The following is a 20,080-nucleotide window of genomic DNA, read 5'->3' as shown; positions in this document are numbered from 1 at the left end:
GTGATAAATCTATCTCTGGTTAATTTCCGTTAAATTTTATCGTCAAATTGTTGAGTTAGATGACACATGGTAGTTAACCGGTGTACCGGTTTGAGGTACTTACCCTCTGTTTGTTACGAGTGTGATGGCACTTGATTTTTGATCATTTTATTTTTAAAATTTTAATTAAAAAACCAAAAAATTTATAAAATTCAAAAAAAAAAATTTAGAACCTTTGGCCAAGCATATGGAACCAATTTTGAGCAAAAAAAAAAATTGTATTATTTTCGAATTTTTTAGATTTTCTTTTTATTAAAAAAGCTAAAAATTATAAAAAAAAATGTCAAATGAAGTAAAAAAAATCTGGAACAATAGTCGAAAATTTTATTTTAAATCTATTTACGTCTTGGTCACTTCGGATTTCGAGAATTTAATTTGGGTCTTAGGAAAAACCCTCGTTTCACACTCAACTCGCTTAAAATACTTAGGAATTTCGCAAAATTCGAAACCGATCAAACGAGGGCGGACCATGGTAAGGTCTTAGACACCCATTTCATCACCCGAAGGAGCGCTAGGGTTTCAGCATGGAGAGTTGATAGGATTAGAACGCAACTCACGGAGTCGCCGATGAGCTCCCAGCTCGTAACTTTTCATTTCATTCACTTTTTCATGGAACGATCCATTTTCTTCTCATTGACAACTACCAAGCTTTAATCATGTGCGCATCGCTTGCACCAACATAAAAATGTACAAAATTCATAAGCTGTCTATAGTTTAAAGCAAATCCAAGGTCACTTTCAACCTCAAATTCCGTTCTAACAAATTTCAATAAAGTACAAGTTCCTATCCGAAGAGTAATATTACCATTTTTTGAAAGTAATTTAAAAGTACGCACCTAGCAATAGCAATCATATATCAAATACTCCATGTATTTTACGGAATATAACTTTCGGGAAAAAAATTTCTGAATTTTTTGGCATTTGATTGATAAAAATTAATTAGCTAATGAAAATATTTTTCATCAAATGAAGAAAAATATCTTCAAAAGTGAGAAAACTGATTTGCTCTTTTTGAAAAGAGATAATCATCATCGCTTCTCTTTCCTCCCTATACTCATTCAACTTAATTTTTTTTTAATATTTTCTTTAGTTTTTTTTTTTGAATTTTTTTACTTTTCTTTTCTTTGTTTCTCCCTCTATTGGTTGCGGGCTACAAGCGAGGGGCAAGCTTGCCCATAGTTGGCGAGGCTGGTCGCCGTGGCCAAAAACTTGCAAAGGAAGAAAGAAAATTAAAAAAGAAGAGAAAATAAGAAAAGAAAAAAAATATAAAGGTTAAAAATTTATTAAAAAAATTCAAAACTAAAAAATATAAAAAAAAATTAGAATTTTTTAAGGAAATTTTAAAAAAAATCAATATCTTAAAAAATTTAAAAAAAGTTCACGTTAACCCAGCCGTACCACGTATGACGGTCGAAGCCATGTAAGTAATTTCTAATCAAACGACGAGGTAGAAAATCAAATGATATTTTCCTTACCAAACACTGAAAAATATTTTTCAGTTTATTTTCAAGTTTTGGCCAAACATCGAAGAATATTTTCATTTTTCTTACCAAATAACGGAAAATATTTTTCACTTCATTTTCGTGTTTCGGCCAAACACCAAAAAATATTGTCATCATCCTGAAAAATGACTTTCTAATTTTTTTAAAAAAAATATTATATTTTTACAAAATAAATGGAGTCTCAAACTTCAATTAAATCATCCCCATTCTCAACGATCTCTGTTAATTTTCTAAATTAAGTCAAATCACACTTTTCTCTTTCCATTCTTTTATTAGTTTTCTTCCCATTTTTTACCGACATACACGAGGAATGTTCCTATTCTATATAATTCCATAAATTTAACTTATCATTTGCCAATATCAATTTTTAACTTAATCACTCCACGTAAAACATTATAAACCAAATAAGGTTTTTAATTGACATTGGTCTATTCAGATAAATAATTTTAAGTACTTTATTAATGTACATATGCTCAACAAGGATTGATCTCACCTGTTGGCTAAATATTCTTGCCGATCAAGAGCATTACGTCAAAACACAAATTTAACCTAATTTTTAGTTAAATTAAATTAGAAATTAAAAAAGTCAAAGTAAAAAAAAAGAAAGAAAGAAAGATAGGCGGGAGGGCTACGCTCCCGCTCGTTGTTGCTGCCCCAACGCCAATGGGGCGGCGGCTATGGTCGTCGGGGTCGCCAGCATTGGGATGATGGCCGTAGGCGGGAGGGTTATTTGTTTCTTTTACACTTTTATTTTTTAAATTTTTTTTAAAAAACAAAAGAAAAAATAGAGAAAAATACAAAATAATATAAGTGACGAAAATGTCCCTAATCAACCCGTTAGTCAGGCGTTTTTTTGAGATTGATACAGCTACTTCGGACTCTCATTTGAAATAATATTATTTTCAGACCCTTATATTACATAATAAGAGCACTTTAGGCCCTTATTTGAAATGTGTTCAACTTCGGGATCCTATTTTAAAAAAATGAAAACACTTCGGACCTTTATTTAAAAAATTTCTCCATAAATTGTTCCATTTGTATTTACCAAATTATGTTACGAGGGAATTATCCAAATTAAATTTTTTTTCATCTCTCTCTATATCTATCTTCTAGTTAAACAATTAACTCAAAAGTGAGCTTAGTCTCACCCTTAAATTTTCCACATGAATTTGCAGATTATTTTAATATTATAATGCGATTTCACACGAAAGAAAAAAAGAAAAAGAGTCGACGGTCATTTTTTCACTAAAAGACACCCGATGAAATTCCTTAATCATAAGCGCAACTTTATCCTTCTATTATTTCATTATTGATCTTTTAGTTTTCATCTATGTGCTCGCACGGATTGCGAAATAAATTAGTTTATATTATGTTCATTTTCTTACCACCGTACGAAATGTTTTGAGAATTAAAATTTAGATGAACATCCTGTTATTCTTTCAATTACGGAGGACTGATATTTATTCAAAAGAAAAAGAAAAAGAAAAAGAAAAGGCAAGCGTGCTTTCTTAACGGGTTAAAGGAGCAATCGCCATTCACCTGACCAAACGCTCTGAGTGCTATCCTGATTCTACTGGATCTTTTCCTTCTGATGATTTAATGGATGACGTCACCTTGGCCTTGAGTCGGCGACCTTTCTCCTATTTAAGCCCTCCCGACTCCAATTCAGGTATCAATTTCCTTTCCCCTAAACACGGGTACATCTTTTCCCCCAGATCTCTCCCCTATTTCATAATCGTCGTCAAGCCCTGAAGATGCAGATCTTCGTCAAAACCCTAACCGGCAAGACCATCACTCTCGAGGTGGAAAGCTCCGACACCATCGACAACGTCAAGGCCAAGATCCAGGACAAGGAAGGCATCCCTCCCGATCAGCAGCGCCTCATCTTCGCCGGCAAGCAGCTCGAGGACGGCCGTACCCTCGCCGACTACAACATCCAGAAGGAGTCCACGCTTCACCTCGTGCTCAGGCTTCGCGGTGGCATGCAGATCTTCGTCAAGACCCTCACCGGGAAGACCATCACGCTCGAGGTCGAGAGCTCCGACACGATCGACAACGTCAAGGCCAAGATCCAGGACAAGGAGGGCATCCCGCCGGATCAGCAGCGCCTGATCTTCGCCGGAAAGCAGCTCGAGGACGGCAGGACCCTCGCCGATTACAACATCCAGAAGGAGTCCACGCTCCACCTCGTTCTGAGGCTCCGCGGAGGTATGCAGATCTTCGTCAAGACTCTGACCGGCAAAACAATCACGCTCGAGGTGGAGAGCTCGGATACGATTGACAACGTCAAGGCCAAGATCCAGGACAAGGAGGGCATCCCGCCGGATCAGCAGCGTCTGATCTTCGCCGGGAAGCAGCTCGAGGACGGCAGGACCCTCGCCGATTACAACATCCAGAAAGAGTCCACGCTTCATCTCGTCCTGAGGCTCCGTGGAGGTATGCAGATCTTCGTGAAGACCCTGACGGGCAAGACCATCACGCTTGAGGTCGAGAGCTCCGACACGATCGACAACGTCAAGGCCAAGATACAGGACAAGGAAGGCATCCCTCCGGACCAGCAGAGGCTCATCTTCGCCGGGAAGCAGCTCGAGGACGGCAGGACCCTCGCCGATTACAACATCCAGAAAGAATCCACCCTCCATCTCGTGCTGCGGCTGAGGGGAGGTATGCAGATCTTCGTAAAGACCCTGACTGGGAAGACAATCACTCTGGAGGTGGAGAGCTCGGACACGATCGACAATGTAAAGGCGAAGATTCAGGACAAGGAGGGAATTCCACTGGATCAGCAGCGGCTCATCTTCGCTGGGAAGCAGCTGGAGGATGGTCGCACTCTCGCTGATTACAATATCCAGAAGGAGTCGACCCTCCATCTCGTGCTGCGGCTGAGGGGAGGTATGCAGATCTTCGTGAAGACCCTGACTGGGAAGACAATCACTCTGGAGGTGGAGAGCTCGGACACAATCGACAATGTGAAGGCTAAGATTCAGGACAAGGAAGGGATTCCACCGGATCAGCAGCGGCTCATCTTCGCAGGGAAGCAGCTAGAGGATGGTCGCACCCTCGCGGATTACAATATTCAGAAGGAGTCTACCCTGCACCTTGTTCTCCGCCTCCGCGGTGGCGATTTCTGAAGAGACGGGCATGTTCTCTTTGTGATTAAGTCAGGAGTCCTCACAGTCCCCTTGTGATTTCATCTGTTATCATGGCGCTTGAAAGTGGCCATTTTCAGTAGTATAAGCTTGTTAACCATAGCTGGGTCTGGTGTAGTTTTTCTTCTATAAATCATGAGCGAGTGAACCTTTGAATAAGCGCAACTTGATTTTTTTCCTTTATGATTAAGTTTTCTTCGGCTTCAATCCTGTTCCTAAACAATTCCACTAAGGGCGATAGTATTCTAATGCTCCTAAACAATTCTTGTTTTGCACTGCTGGAATACTTGTAGATCCTCCTGTTGTGAGATGATGGAATATGACGGGGTACTAAAGTTGTTTTCTTGATAATGTCAGTCCACTAGTAAATGACTATGAAGCATTTCTCTGTTCATCTCATGGATTGGTCGGATAGATAATGAGAAGGCGGCGTGGAGAAGAAGAGAAGGAAAATGATACAGTGACAATTTGTGCTCGTCTCCTGCTGTGGAATTATTAGACAGCTTGATGAAGCTAATCTGCTCCCTTTAGTCTGGAACAGAGAACCCATGGCTAAGGTTTCTCAAGTTGCTGGGATTTGAAGATTGATGGACAGAATAAGTTGGTTTTAAAGCAGTTCTTGCTTTTTGTGTGCAGCGAATGCATCTTGGTTCTAGATTCTAACAATCAAAACCGCTGCTTTAAGGCTGCATTGTGATTTTGCCATAAAAATGTCGACTTTGGAGGCGAGCAAAGAACCAAAACTGTGATTTATTGCATTTACCAAGTGGTTTTATGATTAGTAAGTAAATTGTCTGCCTGGATTTGTTGGATTCAAAATTGTGTTGCTGAGTAATGTGGCCTGACCTGCACGTTCCAAACTTACAAATTGTGAACACTCTGCAATTTGCCTACAAGGCTCCTGCGATGCTGTGGTGCTTTATTGATGGGGACTCTAAAGGTTTAAAATGCCAATGAAGGTGATACTGTGAAACCGAGAGATCTGTGAATCGGTATCCAAATGTGTTCAAAATGTTTCTTTCAATATTTTTTTAAATTCTAGAGATGTTGGTTGATTGTATACTATATTATGGTTGTATGATTCAGAGTATCATTTCCTATTTGATCTTTTAAATTCAATATTCCAAGTAGTGATCTGATCTATTCATTAAAAAGGATCGATTCAATACATTTCTTATGTATCTATAGGTGCTACTGGAGTTTAATTAGATTTAAGGTCTACCTGCATTAGTTGGCATCCATGTTTTGGTTGCTGCACTTTGTTCTCCTCTGCCTCGCGGCGGCAATTTCCAAAGAGACAAAGTTACCAGTTTTCATGCTGTTTCATCGGATTTCGTGGTGCCTGAAAGCAGCAAGCTCCATCATAGCAGTAATAAGCCTTTTGCACGAAGTTTGTGTAGTTCTGTTGGTTTTCTATATGGATAAACGAACCGTATTCCTTATGGATTTGTCTTTTTCGTGGTTCTGATGTCTCTGCATTGGCGTGACTCACTTTCCTAACATTATGAGGATTAAAATCCTCCAATTGATGACTGCTGCGAGTTGCTCTATTGAACCAGAAAAATTCCTTTAAATTATATCCCAAACAATTTGTTTTACTGCATTGAGAGATCTCAGAAATCTCGTGTAGTTAAGAGATAATGCAATTTAGTGGAAAGTAAATATGTTGTTGCCATTTGATGTTTATTATTGACAATGAAAAACAGAATGGATTCGTGTCCAGCTCTATGCAGGCAGCCAATATCTTGCCCTGAGACAAAAAACAGTATGGAGGTATGTTGCTTATTGAGTGTGTTCATGTAAGTGGCCATTCTAGTGTTGATGTGGTTGACTCATAAACAGCTTGACCTGGATTGATCATCTGTTGCATTTACAGAAATGAGTCTGTGATCTTTATTCGTTGCTGATATCTGGTTCTAGCATATTGAGTGTTGGCATTTTGGGTTTGCACTTGAACCTGTTGCTTTGGTTGTTTTAAGGTGCTGAGTCCCCCAATAATATTTTTTTTTCAGTGTTGGTACTGAGAATGCTCGAAATGGTTGATTAGCGAAGCATTTGATTCAACCTAACATGTCTGTACATGCTGGATAGATAGAGAGTATTCTCATCTCTGGAATTGGTTCATATCCAGATTAATTTGTTCCTATTTATGCATTGTTCCCTTAAAAGTCTATGTAGGGTTTTCTGATGGAGATTTCTCTTTTACTGTAGATAGGTATAAAACAAGTTAAACAATTTGTGATGTCTCTTCTTGTTTGTGTTCTCACAGGGTTGCCACTTCTCTATGGCCAAGCTGTTGTCCTTGCAATCTGTTCAGTAAGCATGCAAGACCGTGATTATGAATTATAGCTTTTGGCTGGTTAAGTGATCTGTGAAAACAAGTGATAGTGCTATATCTTTTGACGGTTAATCTGGTGGTGTGGTGGTTGAGCTAGAGGTTAGGGCTATTCTCAAGCATACTGGGTAAATTGGGAAGACAACCTAGGAAATTAAGAATTTTCTGAGCCCAACAAATGGTTTATTCACCTTTTGAGATATTATAAGTATGGAAAGTTTTGAGTTCTCAAATGTGATGAAATGGCTAGAACTCAGGATATTTGGAATATGACCTCACTAAATTGCGCTATGATTCATTTTCTGCAACTGTGGGATTGTTGAAGTCAGAAGAAACAAGTATGAAAAGCTAGGGCTACAGCTAGAAAGATGTTGGTTCTTTGGGGCGGGTTCTTTCACTTTTCAGTACATAAATTTGAATGGAAAAGCAAGATGCGCATATAAGTTTCTCGGATAGTTTTTCACTTTGCATTTGCATTCAAACCACTTGCAGTCTCGGTCAGTCTATGCTTAGTTCAAAAGGAAGGCTGCAGATGGATAACATTGATAAATGTATCTGAGCAGTAGCACTTTTCTCTCCTATTAAGCGGGGTATCAAAATGTGGCAAAAATTTTGAACTAATAATGTGTCGAGATTGTGAAGTTACTGGTACTCCATGGTTTCTTATTTAAGAGTTGTATTTTGTTTGATCTCTCATTCAGGGACCACAGGAACAACAAAATTTGCCTAGGCATAGCAAGGAGATAATGCAGCTTGGGATTGCATGCCTTCAGATATTGCAGCTTTGATGCATGGAGATGTTATCATCTAATCAAGCATGTTGCAGGAGTACCAACACTACACGTTGCTGCATAAGGGCGGACTGTCGCACTCTTGTTGATTGTGATTTCAGAAAGAGACGTGTGTGCTTTCGCATTGACAGAACTTAGGAGTTCTCATGGGAGTCGTCCGGTTTCAGGGGTGCGCTTGCTAGCTTCATTCTTTCAGCAGTACAAGATTTGTCCGTCCCGTGCTCTTTTAAGTTGTGATGGTTCTCGATATGAATGAAAGAATCTGACGTTCTATAAGGATAAGCTCTGCTTTGCTGCTTTTGATATCTCTGTAGTTTCATGAAGTCTCCTGCTTTCAACTGTAGAATTTCTTATTGTTTCTCCCAAACGGTCGTGCCATGTTCAGGCGACTAATCGAGGATGTGATCGAATGGAACCTATGTTATTCCATTTCCAGTGTAATCTGATGAGCAGATGGCAAACGTTGGTTGTTCAGGCAAGTGGTGATTTTGCTGCCATGTGTTTTTTTGTCACATGTCCGTCCTATTAGCTTAAAGAATACATTAGCCTGCGCTATGAAAGTAGCATGAACTTTTGAAGACTCTATTTTATCGATTTTTAGATTCTATTTATTTTTCATCTCATAAAATTGCTCACACGCTTTGCTGAAATTCTCTTAAGAAGTTTAAGCTATGCCTTAGATTGACTATATAAAGAAATAGAGTAATCCTGACAAATTTACTGCCACATGGGTAACATACTAATGTCGAGTTCGTTTTATAGTTTGCATTTTTCCACATGTAATGTAACTATCCAAAAATTTCCAATGCCGATACAAAGAAATCCAACCAATGGTATTTAACATCCAGAAAATTGCCAAATAAAATGCGTCTCAAGCGGAAATATCACAAGTACCGCCTCGTGAATGCATAACTTCTTATTCATACCGACAATGGATCCGGTAAAAATCTATATAGAAATTAGGGTTTTAGTCAATCAAATTTAGTCCTAAAATCTTTACCGTGTTTAGAGCAACATGTATTGACCCCAAAGCAAACAACCAGCCTTGGATAAGTAGTAAGGTCTTATTATGCCTTCTTTATTTAATATTTTAGTGAATAATGCTGACTAGAATATTTGTTTTACAAGGTAAAAAAAAATTGACATAATTGCTGCAAAATGAAAAGAAATATGCGCAACAATGCTTGAAGCAAAGTGCCAAGGCTCCCTCTGTCTCATGTTTGCGAGAGTTCTTCGCGTTCGATCATATTGTATGTATGAAGTTTTGTGGGAACCAATTTTTGTGATTGTGGCATTTTTGTAGTGGTTAACTGCGTTAAGCCTGTTTTTCTAAAGGGAATTTGCTAAGTGAAAATTAGAACGATTGAAAATCATATAAAATACTAAGAATTGTGCAAAGAGCAAGATTTGAAGTAGTTTAGGAAGTAATTAGCTTTCATTTGCCGAGGGGCCAAAAAAAAAAAATCAAGTAAGGATTTCAAGTGCACTTATATTTTTAAATAAGGATTTGAAGTTAATTTTGTTTCAAATAATGGTTTGAAATGCCATTATTATCTTAAATAAGAATATGAAATGGATATTATTTCAAATAAGAGCATGACTCATCGATTGGTTGGGGCATTTTCATTATTTTTTTCTTTATTTTACCTTTTCTGTTTTTCAATTTGTTAAAAAAATCTAAAACTGTAAAAAAGAAAAGAAAGGAAATACAGGCGGAAGGGTAGCCATATCCTTTCCCTTTTTAACGTTTATTTTTTTTTAATTTTAAAAAAAGAAAGGAGATACAATCGAGAGGGCGTTGAGGTTTCCCTTTCTTTACTTTTACTTTTTTTTTAATTTTTTAAAAATAAATTTAACTAAAAATTAGGTTTAAATTATATTTTGACGAAAATATCCTTAATTGATTGGAATATTTGGCCCGTTGGCTAGTTGATCGGCGAGATCACGTTCTTGTTTGAAATAAGCATGACCACTTTAGGCCATTATTTACGATAAAAAAGGTACTTTGGGCCTTTTAATAAAGGGTTAATATCATAGAAAATTCCAAATTGGTACATCTGCAACAAATTTACCCAAACTTATTTTTTTACCACAAAAATTCATAAATTGGTCACTTGTAATAAATTTATCTCAAATTGATATATCTGTGATAGATTTACCCTTCGTTAGTTTTCGTTAAATCTAACCGTTAAAGTGTTAAGTTAAATGACACGTGATAATTGACGGATGTATCGGTTTGAGATTTTTACCTTTTATTTGTTACATGTGTATCAGTTTGAAAATTCTCGCTATATTAATTCAATTTAGCTGATGTTAAATTTGTCACGTATGTACTAGTTTGAGTGTAAATTTGTCACATGTATATTAGTTTGGAGTTTTTTCATTGTTAAAAAATTAGTTTATGATATATTTGTTACAACTGTATCAGTTTAGATTTTTTCGTGGTCAAAAAAATAATTTAAAGTAAATTTATTGTAAGTGTACTAATTTAAAATTTTTTATGATATTAACTTTTTATTAAAATAAAAATCGTTTTAAGTTCTTATTTAAAATAATAAAGACACTTTATGTTCTTATTTGAAATTAAAAAGAAAAGGGCCTTGGGTTTGCACAGTACAGGCTGGTTTCAGCTTTCCTCTTCAGCAACCGCTCTCGCACACCGCGTGTTCTTCTCTCTGCGCTAGCTCCATCATCGTCTTCGCGACGTCAAATCTTCCCATCTCTCTCTATCTCTCTGCATTTTCTCGCTTCTGCTCTTCACTGAAGACTTCACCCCTCGGGAGGACAGACGGGAAACCCACCAGCGTTCCGACCAAACAATGAGCGTGATCGACATCTTGACTCGAGTGGACTCGATCTGCAAGAAGTACGACAAGTACGACGTCGAGAAGCACAATGACTCCAATGTCTCCGGCGAGGACGCCTTCGCTCGTCTCTACGCCGCCGTCGAGGCCGACGTCGAGGCTGCCGAGCAGGTCCTTTCTCCAGATCTGAATCTCTCTCCGCTGCATTTGACTTTTGCTTGCCTGATGAATTGGTGCAAATCGAAGAAGTCGTACACTATGTTTGGGCTTTCGTTGAAATTACGCTGTGGCGATTTCATGAAAATGCGTTGCTTTATCGGAGCCCAATAGCCTACAAAGGGAAAATGTCTACTGCATATGCATCAAATTTTAGTCGTATGGCTGGAATGGAAGAGCTGATTGCCGTGTGATTTTTTTTTTTTTAGCTCTCAATTGCTTGGTTACCACTACTAGCTGATGGCGGTATTTTGCATTTTCTTCTTGAGAAAATGGATGCCATCCTTGTTAATCTACTGACTGCCGCTATTTGTTATGATTATCTATTATATCTGCGTTATTTTGTTTGTACTAGAAAGCTGAGGCCGCTTCCAACGAGAAAAGTAGGGCATCTGCGGTTGCTCTGAATGCGGAGTTGCGGCGAACCAAGGCCCGGTTGCTTGAGGAAGTGCCTAAGCTGCAAAGATTGGCTATGAAGAAGGTACAGTTCTTGGGTTTCTTTTACTATGGAGCAAGGGTTGATCTAGTGTTTGCTTCTTTAAACTCCTCTTGTTTGTTACTTTGGGGATGATATATCCTGTAAAATACATAAACTTACTTAACTTTGGTTCTTACACAAATGAGGTTCGTTACTGTTTCATGTTTATTCTTACTATCTTACTTGTTGACTTTCTTTTAGTATCGAGGGACTTCAACGCAAGATGCATAACATGCACTTTGTTGTGTTGTGAGCTTGGAGTCTAAATGTAGATGATATTTCATAGCTTATAGCAACTGTCGGCCATGTGACCCCTGGAGAGCTCAACTGGTTTTTATGGCGTGCTCCCTACTTAATTGTGCTGACAACAACTAGATATATTTGAACTAGTCAATTGCTTTTAAGCATATTGTCTAATTTCCGTGGTTAATTGTGATAAAAGATGGAGATATACTTGTGAGTCGTTGGATTTGCGAGAGGGAGAAAGAATTCTAGAGCTGCACTTGTCGATCTACTTAGTATGAAGTTGGTGCATGCAACGTGTTGTATGCTGCGAACTCATATTACATCTTGAACTTGTGCAGCTTATTGCCCTGGATCATATCACTTTACTCCGTAGACTCTTTAAATAAGGATCTCTCTGCATAACTTTTAAGTAGCTGTTGATTATTTCAGGATTTCTCATTTAGGTCTTAGGAGGGTGGCATATTTTTTATGCCAAGTTCATCTCTTAACGATGATAACAGGAAGTTCAATAATGTTGCATTAAGAAATTAAAGTGGTTACATTCTACCTGCTGGTCCATATTCTCTTCGTCAAAAGGGGTAGTTTCTGGTGTGGGAAACCAAATTTTTGTGAATCCAATAACACTATCATATACTTCTGTGAGGACAGGAGTTGCATTTTTAGCTTTGATGGTATAGGAGTGGTGGAGTATCTTTTATGTTAGTTTTTCAAAATCAATTTTATCATCCCAACCCTCTATTCGTTACGATCTTTATTTTGCTTGGGGATGTAAAAGACAGCAAGAAGAACAAAAATCAAGGGCTAAATTGAGAAAAAGTTCAAGCTGCAATAGAAAATAGATATTCATGGATTTTGAGAAATGATTAATGTTTATCAACAAGAAGAAAATTTATAATGACAAAGTGACTCAAAGACATAGTTATACTAGGGTTATTGATCTAGCTAGATCTCAACCTTTGATTAGACTATGCCTCCACTTGCTGGTTTGGTTAGCCAATTCACAAAAGCCTTGTTGTAGTGGTTGCCTTGGGTGAATTTCACATCTTTGACATCTAAGTCTTTCTTCAATGACATCTTTATTTTCAATAGCTTACTTGATCTTGAACAGCAGGGATTTCTTTGTAAAACCACTTAAAAGCATATAAGTCGAAGACATTGAGAAATGGTCTCACCTATAGTTCATATGGTAGCTGTATAACATAAGCATTAATTCTTGAACACGCTGTAATGCCCAAACTTCCTCGACTTGAACATCTATCAACTCAAGTGGACAAGTTTTAGGTCTCCCTCCTAAAAATCCTTCACCATGCGATGTTGATTTGTCATAGCGTAATATGCTTCATTGCTATTCGTCAATGTTGCTCTTACCTTTTCCTGACCCAATTAGCACATGTTCTGCACACCCCTTGCCTTTTTCACTGCTTACTCTAGTCTCCTGTGGAAGCAAAACCTAGATGAAGCTCATGTGACAGTTTCAACACTTATTGCAGCTTGTATTAGGGTCTTCTTTGTGCTTCTATTCACATAGTTGTAGGAAATCTCAGCTTGAGGAATGATGAAGTCATCGTTTGTCATGTATTTCGGCAGGACATTATAGCCTATTACACAATGTTTATGAACCACTTTATGTCTGACCTTTGGTTTGGGGATGGTAAGTACTATAATAATTCAATCGAGTCCCAAATCTCCTATAAAAGTCCCCCAAAAATGGCTCATCGACTTGACATATCTATCAGATAAAATAGACATTGGAATATTATTAACCTTACCTCTCCAAAGAACAACTCAACAATGTGTTGTAACCTGTGTTAGATGATTTCAATAGGGAATAAGGGCGCCATTTTTTGAAATTGGTTCACCACAACAAGAATGGAATAATCATCATTTGTTGTTTTGGATGTCCTAGGACAAAACACATGCTCAAACGAACCCAAAATACTTCTCACAGTGATAAAGGTGTGTATAAATCCATGTTTGGTGAATTCATCTTGCCAAATTGACAATCCGATCACCTCACCAATTTGCTTATTTCAATGTAAACTGAATAGACACCAATGCCATATTCTGTCCCAAGCCACTACGATGAAGCTCTTTAAAAACTTATCGTGGGAAGAACCTTCCAGAATGCACTGTTGGTTCCCCTCAAATAGGTAACCATCATGTGACTTGCAAGGCAGGGCTCCTACATTTACTTCTTCCTATAACTCTGTTAGGCTATGGATGAAGGATCATTTTGATATTGATTTTTGAGCTCCTCAAAGGTTGTAAATTGGCTTCTCAACACACTTAACAGTAGGAATTTCATATTTAATGCATCAGCTGCTACCTTGGATTCTCCAAACTTGTATAGTTGTGCTTCAACCAAAAAATCTAATTGAAGTACTCCCTAGCCTCTCTAGTTAGAAAGCCTAGCCTAGCCCACTTGGGCCAGCTCGTGCCCGATTGCGATCACCTCTAGAGTGAACAATGAGATATCTTCCATCTTATATCTTAATGGATTGATTCAAATCCCATTAGATTGCGAGAAGTCATATGTTTGTCTATCGGAAACCAACCCTTGGAGAAATGTGGGGGAACTCTTATTCATATCCTTTACCGACATGAAATGTTGCTTTAGCGAGTGGAATTACTCTTGCAACTTATTCTTCATGTACTCCCGAATGCTCATCTTTGGCTTGCCTTGACGTGCACATTGCTTCTTAGATCTCATTCACTATTGAAGTGCTGTGCTTTTCAAATTACGCTTGATAAACAATACCTTCCACGTATTTTGCCATTGGTTTCTACCCAACATAATGCTCCAAGATTGCTTTCCGAACCAGAATCTAAAATTATTGACACACACATTACCATGAAAATCAGTAACTTTTACTTTGGTTCAACCACCGTTCAGCATATTGTAATTGCTCTTTCAACCCAACTCCTTTTGCATTATATATGGGCCCGGCATCACGAAAGGGATTTTTAACTAATCCATTGCTAGTTTCCTGGACCACCTTCTTTGCATGTCCAAGGGATTGTGATTGCCTTTCGAAATCTCCATTCGAGCTTTAACAAGCTTCTGCCGCTGCAAATGTTGAGCAGATTGTGAGAAATCTTCAGTCTTACTTTGTCTTTTGTGCTATCATTCTGGACCACCTTTGCATGTCAAAGGGATTATGGTTGCCTTTCAAAATCTCCATTCAAGCTTTAACAGGTTTCTGCCGCTGCAAATATTGAATAGATTGTGGCAAATCTTCAGTCTATCTGTGTCGCTTGTGCTAATTGCCTCTTCCCCAACTTCAGCCACACTCAACTATTGTGTCGAAATAAAAAATCCTATTGCAAATGCAACCTTTTTCGCTCTAATACCAGTTGACGTCATTATTGATATAACAGACAGCAAAAGGAGCCAAAACAAGAGCTGAACTTGAGAAGAATTGTTTTTTTTTTTTTTGGTAAGGAAACTTGAGAAGAATTGTTTTTTTTTTTTGGTAAGGAAACTTGAGAAGAATTGTCTTTTTTTTTTTGGTAAGGTAAAAAAAAATATTTTTTTTTGGTAAGGAAATAGAGACTTGAGAAGAATTGTTGGGCTATAGAGAAACCAATAATGTTTATTGTGAAGTAAATGCTAATAATTAAGTGACCTAAAACACATGGTTAGAGACATATCTAGATCTCCATCCTTGATTAGACTTAGGGTCTGTTTGGATTGACTTTTACTTTAATTTTTCCTAGTCGAACTTTTGCTCCTCTCGTTTTGGCTTTTTTCTTTTTTTGAAATCCGAAACTCGTGAAACTTTATCAATCTTCAGATGTTGACACAAGATTCACATATAATTTTTTCATAGTCTATCGAAGTTTGAAATGTATTTTATATTTCGGCAGGAAAGCTAAAGAGTACTTAAATTTTCTTATATGTAAACAGACAGCCCCTTAATAAATTTCAATCTCAACTGCCAAACCTCATTAAAAGTAACATGATTATCACATGAACACTTTCATCCTTTACATAATAAATGACTAATTGGAGAAGAAAACACCTAAAATATTAAAAGAATTAGTATTATGCTCCTCCATCAATCTTCTTGATCGGTCTTCCTCTGCTTATCTTGGCTAATTTTTTCTACGATGGTTACTTTGTTACCACTTATTTTAACTGAAGGTGGAACTTTGAAAAACATTTGGGTTCTTTTGTTCTCAATATGGTCATTTTTTTGGCAACATGGTCTGAAGGTAACCTGGAAATCTACGGTGTGAATGATGGACTTTACTTGTTTGCCTCATTTTCAGTTCTAGCCTGAGCATGCTAAGCTTTGCCCGTGTATGTCAGACCCTCAAAATCTTCATCGATCGCAGTCAAATCGATACTTACAGGAACATGGGCAGCATATCAGTTGAGGAAGTTCCATTTCATCCCGTTTTCGCCCCCCAAACCCTGTTTGGGGGATGTAAACGTTAAATTGCATGGTTGAGTTGGGAATTCCAGTCTTTGAGTTCTCTACGTTCACTAGTTAGTTGTGCATGAGCGGCAGGATTGCTATAATAGAACAGTATTTCTTGGCTAACCTATCCATCCTTTGGAGCCTATTGGAGGATTTCTGCCTTGCCATTCTGGCAATTTGCTCCCAATTGAATAAAGCTGAATCTATAGATCTTTCAATGAAGTTATTGCACTTGGACATTCTCTTTCCCTTCTTTACTCCAAGGTTTGGTAGAAAAAAGAGCGTACTAGTCATTTATTCAGTCTCATACTCTAACTCAATTACAGGTTAAAGGACTTTCTTCTGAAGAATTTGCTGCTCGTAATGATTTAGTCCTTGCGCTGCCGGATAGAATTCAGAGCATACCAGATGGAACTGCACCTGCACCTAAAAAAGCTGGAGGTTGGACAACTTCTGCATCACGCCCGGGAATAAAGTTTGATTCAGGTTGCTTGTCAGATCTTGCTGTTTGTTCTTATAAATTCATGTTTATGTCAATGATTTCGGTAGGTGGGATAAACGCTTGATATGTTTTGTTTGCATTCAGATGGAAAAATGGACAGTGACTATTTCCAACAATCTGAAGAGTCAAGCCAATTTAGGCAAGAGTATGAAATGCGGAAACTAAAGCAGGCGAGTAACATTCTCTGATTGGTATTTTACAGGGTTCACTGATCTTTGTACTTGAGGGAGTTCTCTTCATGCCTCAAAATGTTTGGACCCACATTTCTCGGTGGTTCTAAATATTTACTTGATGTCCTTACAGGATCAAGGTCTGGATATGATAGCTGAGGGTTTGGATACATTGAAAAATATGGCTCATGATATGAATGAGGTTTGTGCTGTTCTTGTGATCTTTTCTCTGCTGTTTCCAGATGATTACTTACTTTTCTGTGCCATGCATGTAGGAATTGGACAGGCAGGTTCCTTTGATGGATGAGATTGACTCCAAGGTGACAAAATAGAGCTTCTGACTCAATTTCTTCCTGGCATCACTTTCCCAACTCATGTAGTAACTCCTCCTTTCTACAATTTGCTAGGTGGACAAGGCAGCTTCAGACTTAAAAAATACAAATGTCAGGCTTAAGGATACTGTTAATCAGGTGATTGAAGTACAGTGATACCAAATATTAAGTTCTGCTGGACTACTTACATTTGGTCTTTCTCATTGATGATGAATTGTCTGACGAAGTTTTTGTTCTTCCAGCTGCGGTCTAGCCGGAATTTCTGTATCGATATAGTTCTTTTGTGTGTAATTCTGGGTATCGCTGCCTATTTGTACAAGTAAGTTTCATCTCTTCACGTTACTTTTTACGTATCTGTTTTTCATTATGTATTTCCAGTCAAATGTTTTAATTCTTTGTCTTATCTGTGTATGTGTGTTAGCTGTGTATACTGTGTATTCTGTGTTACGCGTTGTCTACTTTTTTTCTTCTTTATTTGTGGGATATTGTTCATTATCATTTGTTCATGGTTTTTTAGATATCATTATCTCTTAATTTTGCTTGGTGCTGAGGGTGACCCATACTACATTTTTTAAGTCCAACTGAAACAAATGGCCTTGGATTGAAGTTTGATTCTCGGCTTTTATGAAATCATTGCTTTCTGTCTTGAAACGGCTTGCCATATCCTCTCTCTCTCTCTCTCTCTCTCTCTCTCTCTCTCTCTCTCAGAGGATGTAGAAAAAGCCACTAGGCTACTTATGAGATTGTGTAGCCACATTATTTTTTACTTTTTCCCCTTTTGAGAATGTCTAGTGACCTCATTGGCTTCCACTGATGTAGATCTCTTGTGAACGTTAATATTTTTGGATAACCATGTGCAATTTCCTTGTTCTTAGCTTTGTCTCGATTGAGTTGGTGATGGACTATGTACATATTGTCGATATTGAGGTTCAGTCTGTCCCCTGTTCCCAAATTGACATTGGGGTGATGTTAGATGATGAGTCCAAAAGAGTGTCTAACTCACTAGAGAACTTGAATATAAATCACAAAGAATGATGACTCAAAATGAGTAAGGTCGTTTGGGCATCTCACCTAAAGCTTCCTAAACACCACACCTAGGATTTCATAAAAATCACAATTAAGAGAAGAGTTGCATCAAACAATTCTGAAGCAAGCAATTATTAGAACTCATAATCTCATGGCCTCTAGCGGAAAAAAGAATTAGAATCATGCATAAGGACTCTTCTGAACTCCTTCTCCAACCTAAATGAGAAACATCATCGAAGTAGGAAATATCTATACAGAATGCAATGCCCTAATAACAAGCAATGAATAAGTCTTTGAGCTGAGAGAATTGATGGAGCAACTCAACTTTCATGCACCGTCAGTTCAAGAAATATCGACTTGTTTGATCTTGTAGGCGGCATCTAGGGGAAGTTCCATTGCCATTAGTATCAATAACCAAACTAACAAGGATTTTTTCCAGCAACCAGATTTCATAGTTATACCATGGCATATGAGCCAACTAATGGTGGACGTTTTATCGTGAACTGCATTACTCATGGTCTAACCCTATAGTGTTTGCAATCCTGAATTAAGAGTGGTTTAACTTTGACTGCATCGTATTGTTTGGGACCTAGATATTACCCTGATTAACTCAGGCTACTGCGGTGATGGAGCAACTCAACTTTCATGCACCGTCAGTTCAAGAAATATCAACTTGTTTGATCTTGTAGGTGGCATCGAGGGGAAGTTCCATTGCCATTAATATCAATAACCAAACTAACAAGGATTTTCTCCAGCAACCAGATTTCATAGTTATACCATGGCCTATGAACCAACTAATTGTGGACGTTTTATCGTGAACTGCATTACTCATGGTCTAACCCTATAGTGTTTTCAATCCTGAATGAAGAGTGGTTTAACTTTGATTGCATCGTATTGTTTGGGACCTAGATATTACCCCGATTAACTCGGGCTACTCCGGAAAAACTTTAGTTTGAAACATATATTGCGTTGAATATTTTTTGTGTACCTCTTAGATTTTCTCTTTTTCCTCCTTCAAATGGACCTAGTCGTCGATAGCCCGTTGATTAATATTTGTTAAGTGGAGGTCATAACTAGAAAATTTTCGTCAAGACATTTCACTTCACTAAAAATTAATTGTTCTATGCCATCAACAGTATGATCATTTTTTCATCATGGTTTATTTTCGATGACCATCTTTGATACTCCTCTCCTCATCTTGCTTGGTTTGGTTAAACTGCAGCAAAGTTCACTTATTAGTCTCCACTCTCTTATCTATAACTCCCCATTGTGCCTTGTGCTCATATTGTGCTTTATCTTGCAGTGTATTGAAAAAATGAAAGCGGTGCCTTTCTAAGCAGTTGGACTTTCTGCTTGTTTCGTGCTTTGAGGGTTTGTTGTGGTGCTTGTATTGATTCTTTTCTCATTGTATATCTGTGTTCTCCCCACACCCCCGCAAAAACTCAGCAAGCGAATTGCTATTTCTGGAGACAAGTTCGTTGAAGCCATCGAGAATTATTTTCTGTGGTGTATTCCCTTTACTTTATGTCTCCCTGATGTTTCAACGGTTTCCTGGGTATATTCATGAGCAAGATGCATCCACTTGGCAAATTAATCTGTTGCATGTGATTTGTGAAAAAATTCCATGGCAGTAACCTTCTGAGTATGAAGTATGAAACTGCACTGCGGCTTTGACGGTTTTCTTTTCATTTGGTTGTTTAAAGTGAAAAATAGTCTCTCTTTGCTAGTGCTGTTGAGCTCGGAGATCACTTGGATTTCGAGCAAACATTTTTACCTGATGATTTTACCAACATTTCACCCGATCTACTCACAAGTGTTTTGATAGAAGAAAGAATTGAAGCGTTGATTCCTCCATAGATGGGAAAACGGAAACTCAGAGGGTAATGGTGCGTAATGACATATATGTTAAGGCCGAAAAGGAAATCAATTTAAGTGGCATTTGGCAAATTTTACGGAGAGCCTGTAGGAAATGCAATTCCAAAGCCCTCTAAAATCCTTTATCTCGAAGCAGGTTCCTAGTAGCTATGCGCTTTGAGCATTTCTGGAATGCTAATATATTTTGTGTAT

At 37.8% G+C, this 20,080-nt stretch overlaps 1 protein-coding gene and 1 pseudogene across 1 annotated transcript; both read left to right on the top strand.

Moving 5' to 3' along the window:
- Positions 1-3,245: 3,245 nt before the first annotated feature.
- LOC115735053 lies at positions 3,246-4,844 on the top strand (annotated as a pseudogene).
- A 5,580-nt stretch (positions 4,845-10,424) lies between these two features.
- On the top strand, positions 10,425-19,658 carry LOC115735160 (syntaxin-71-like). Its single transcript, XM_030666272.2, has 9 exons — positions 10,425-10,790; positions 11,191-11,316; positions 16,310-16,469; positions 16,570-16,655; positions 16,789-16,857; positions 16,931-16,975; positions 17,063-17,125; positions 17,230-17,306; positions 19,317-19,658. The coding sequence occupies exons 1-9, from the start codon at positions 10,635-10,637 to the stop codon at positions 19,330-19,332; spliced, it is 798 nt and encodes a 265-aa protein (XP_030522132.1). The 5' UTR covers positions 10,425-10,634; the 3' UTR covers positions 19,333-19,658.
- The last annotated feature ends 422 nt before the right edge of the window (positions 19,659-20,080 follow it).

This window comes from Rhodamnia argentea, chromosome 10, assembly GCF_020921035.1.
Source record: "Rhodamnia argentea isolate NSW1041297 chromosome 10, ASM2092103v1, whole genome shotgun sequence".
In the NCBI taxonomy this organism is placed as follows: domain Eukaryota; kingdom Viridiplantae; phylum Streptophyta; class Magnoliopsida; order Myrtales; family Myrtaceae; genus Rhodamnia; species Rhodamnia argentea.
This window is presented reverse-complemented; position numbering and strand designations above follow the sequence as displayed.

Bases quoted from the DNA above. Each gene is read 5' to 3' on its own strand.
- LOC115735160 (XM_030666272.2), top strand. From the start codon at position 10,635: ATGAGCGTGATCGACATCTTGACTCGAGTGGACTCGATCTGCAAGAAG. The intron at 16,656-16,788 runs GCGAGTAACATT...ATGTCCTTACAG, and splicing joins AAATGCGGAAACTAAAGCAG to GATCAAGGTCTGGATATGAT. The intron at 17,126-17,229 runs GTGATTGAAGTA...TTGTTCTTCCAG, and splicing joins TTAAGGATACTGTTAATCAG to CTGCGGTCTAGCCGGAATTT.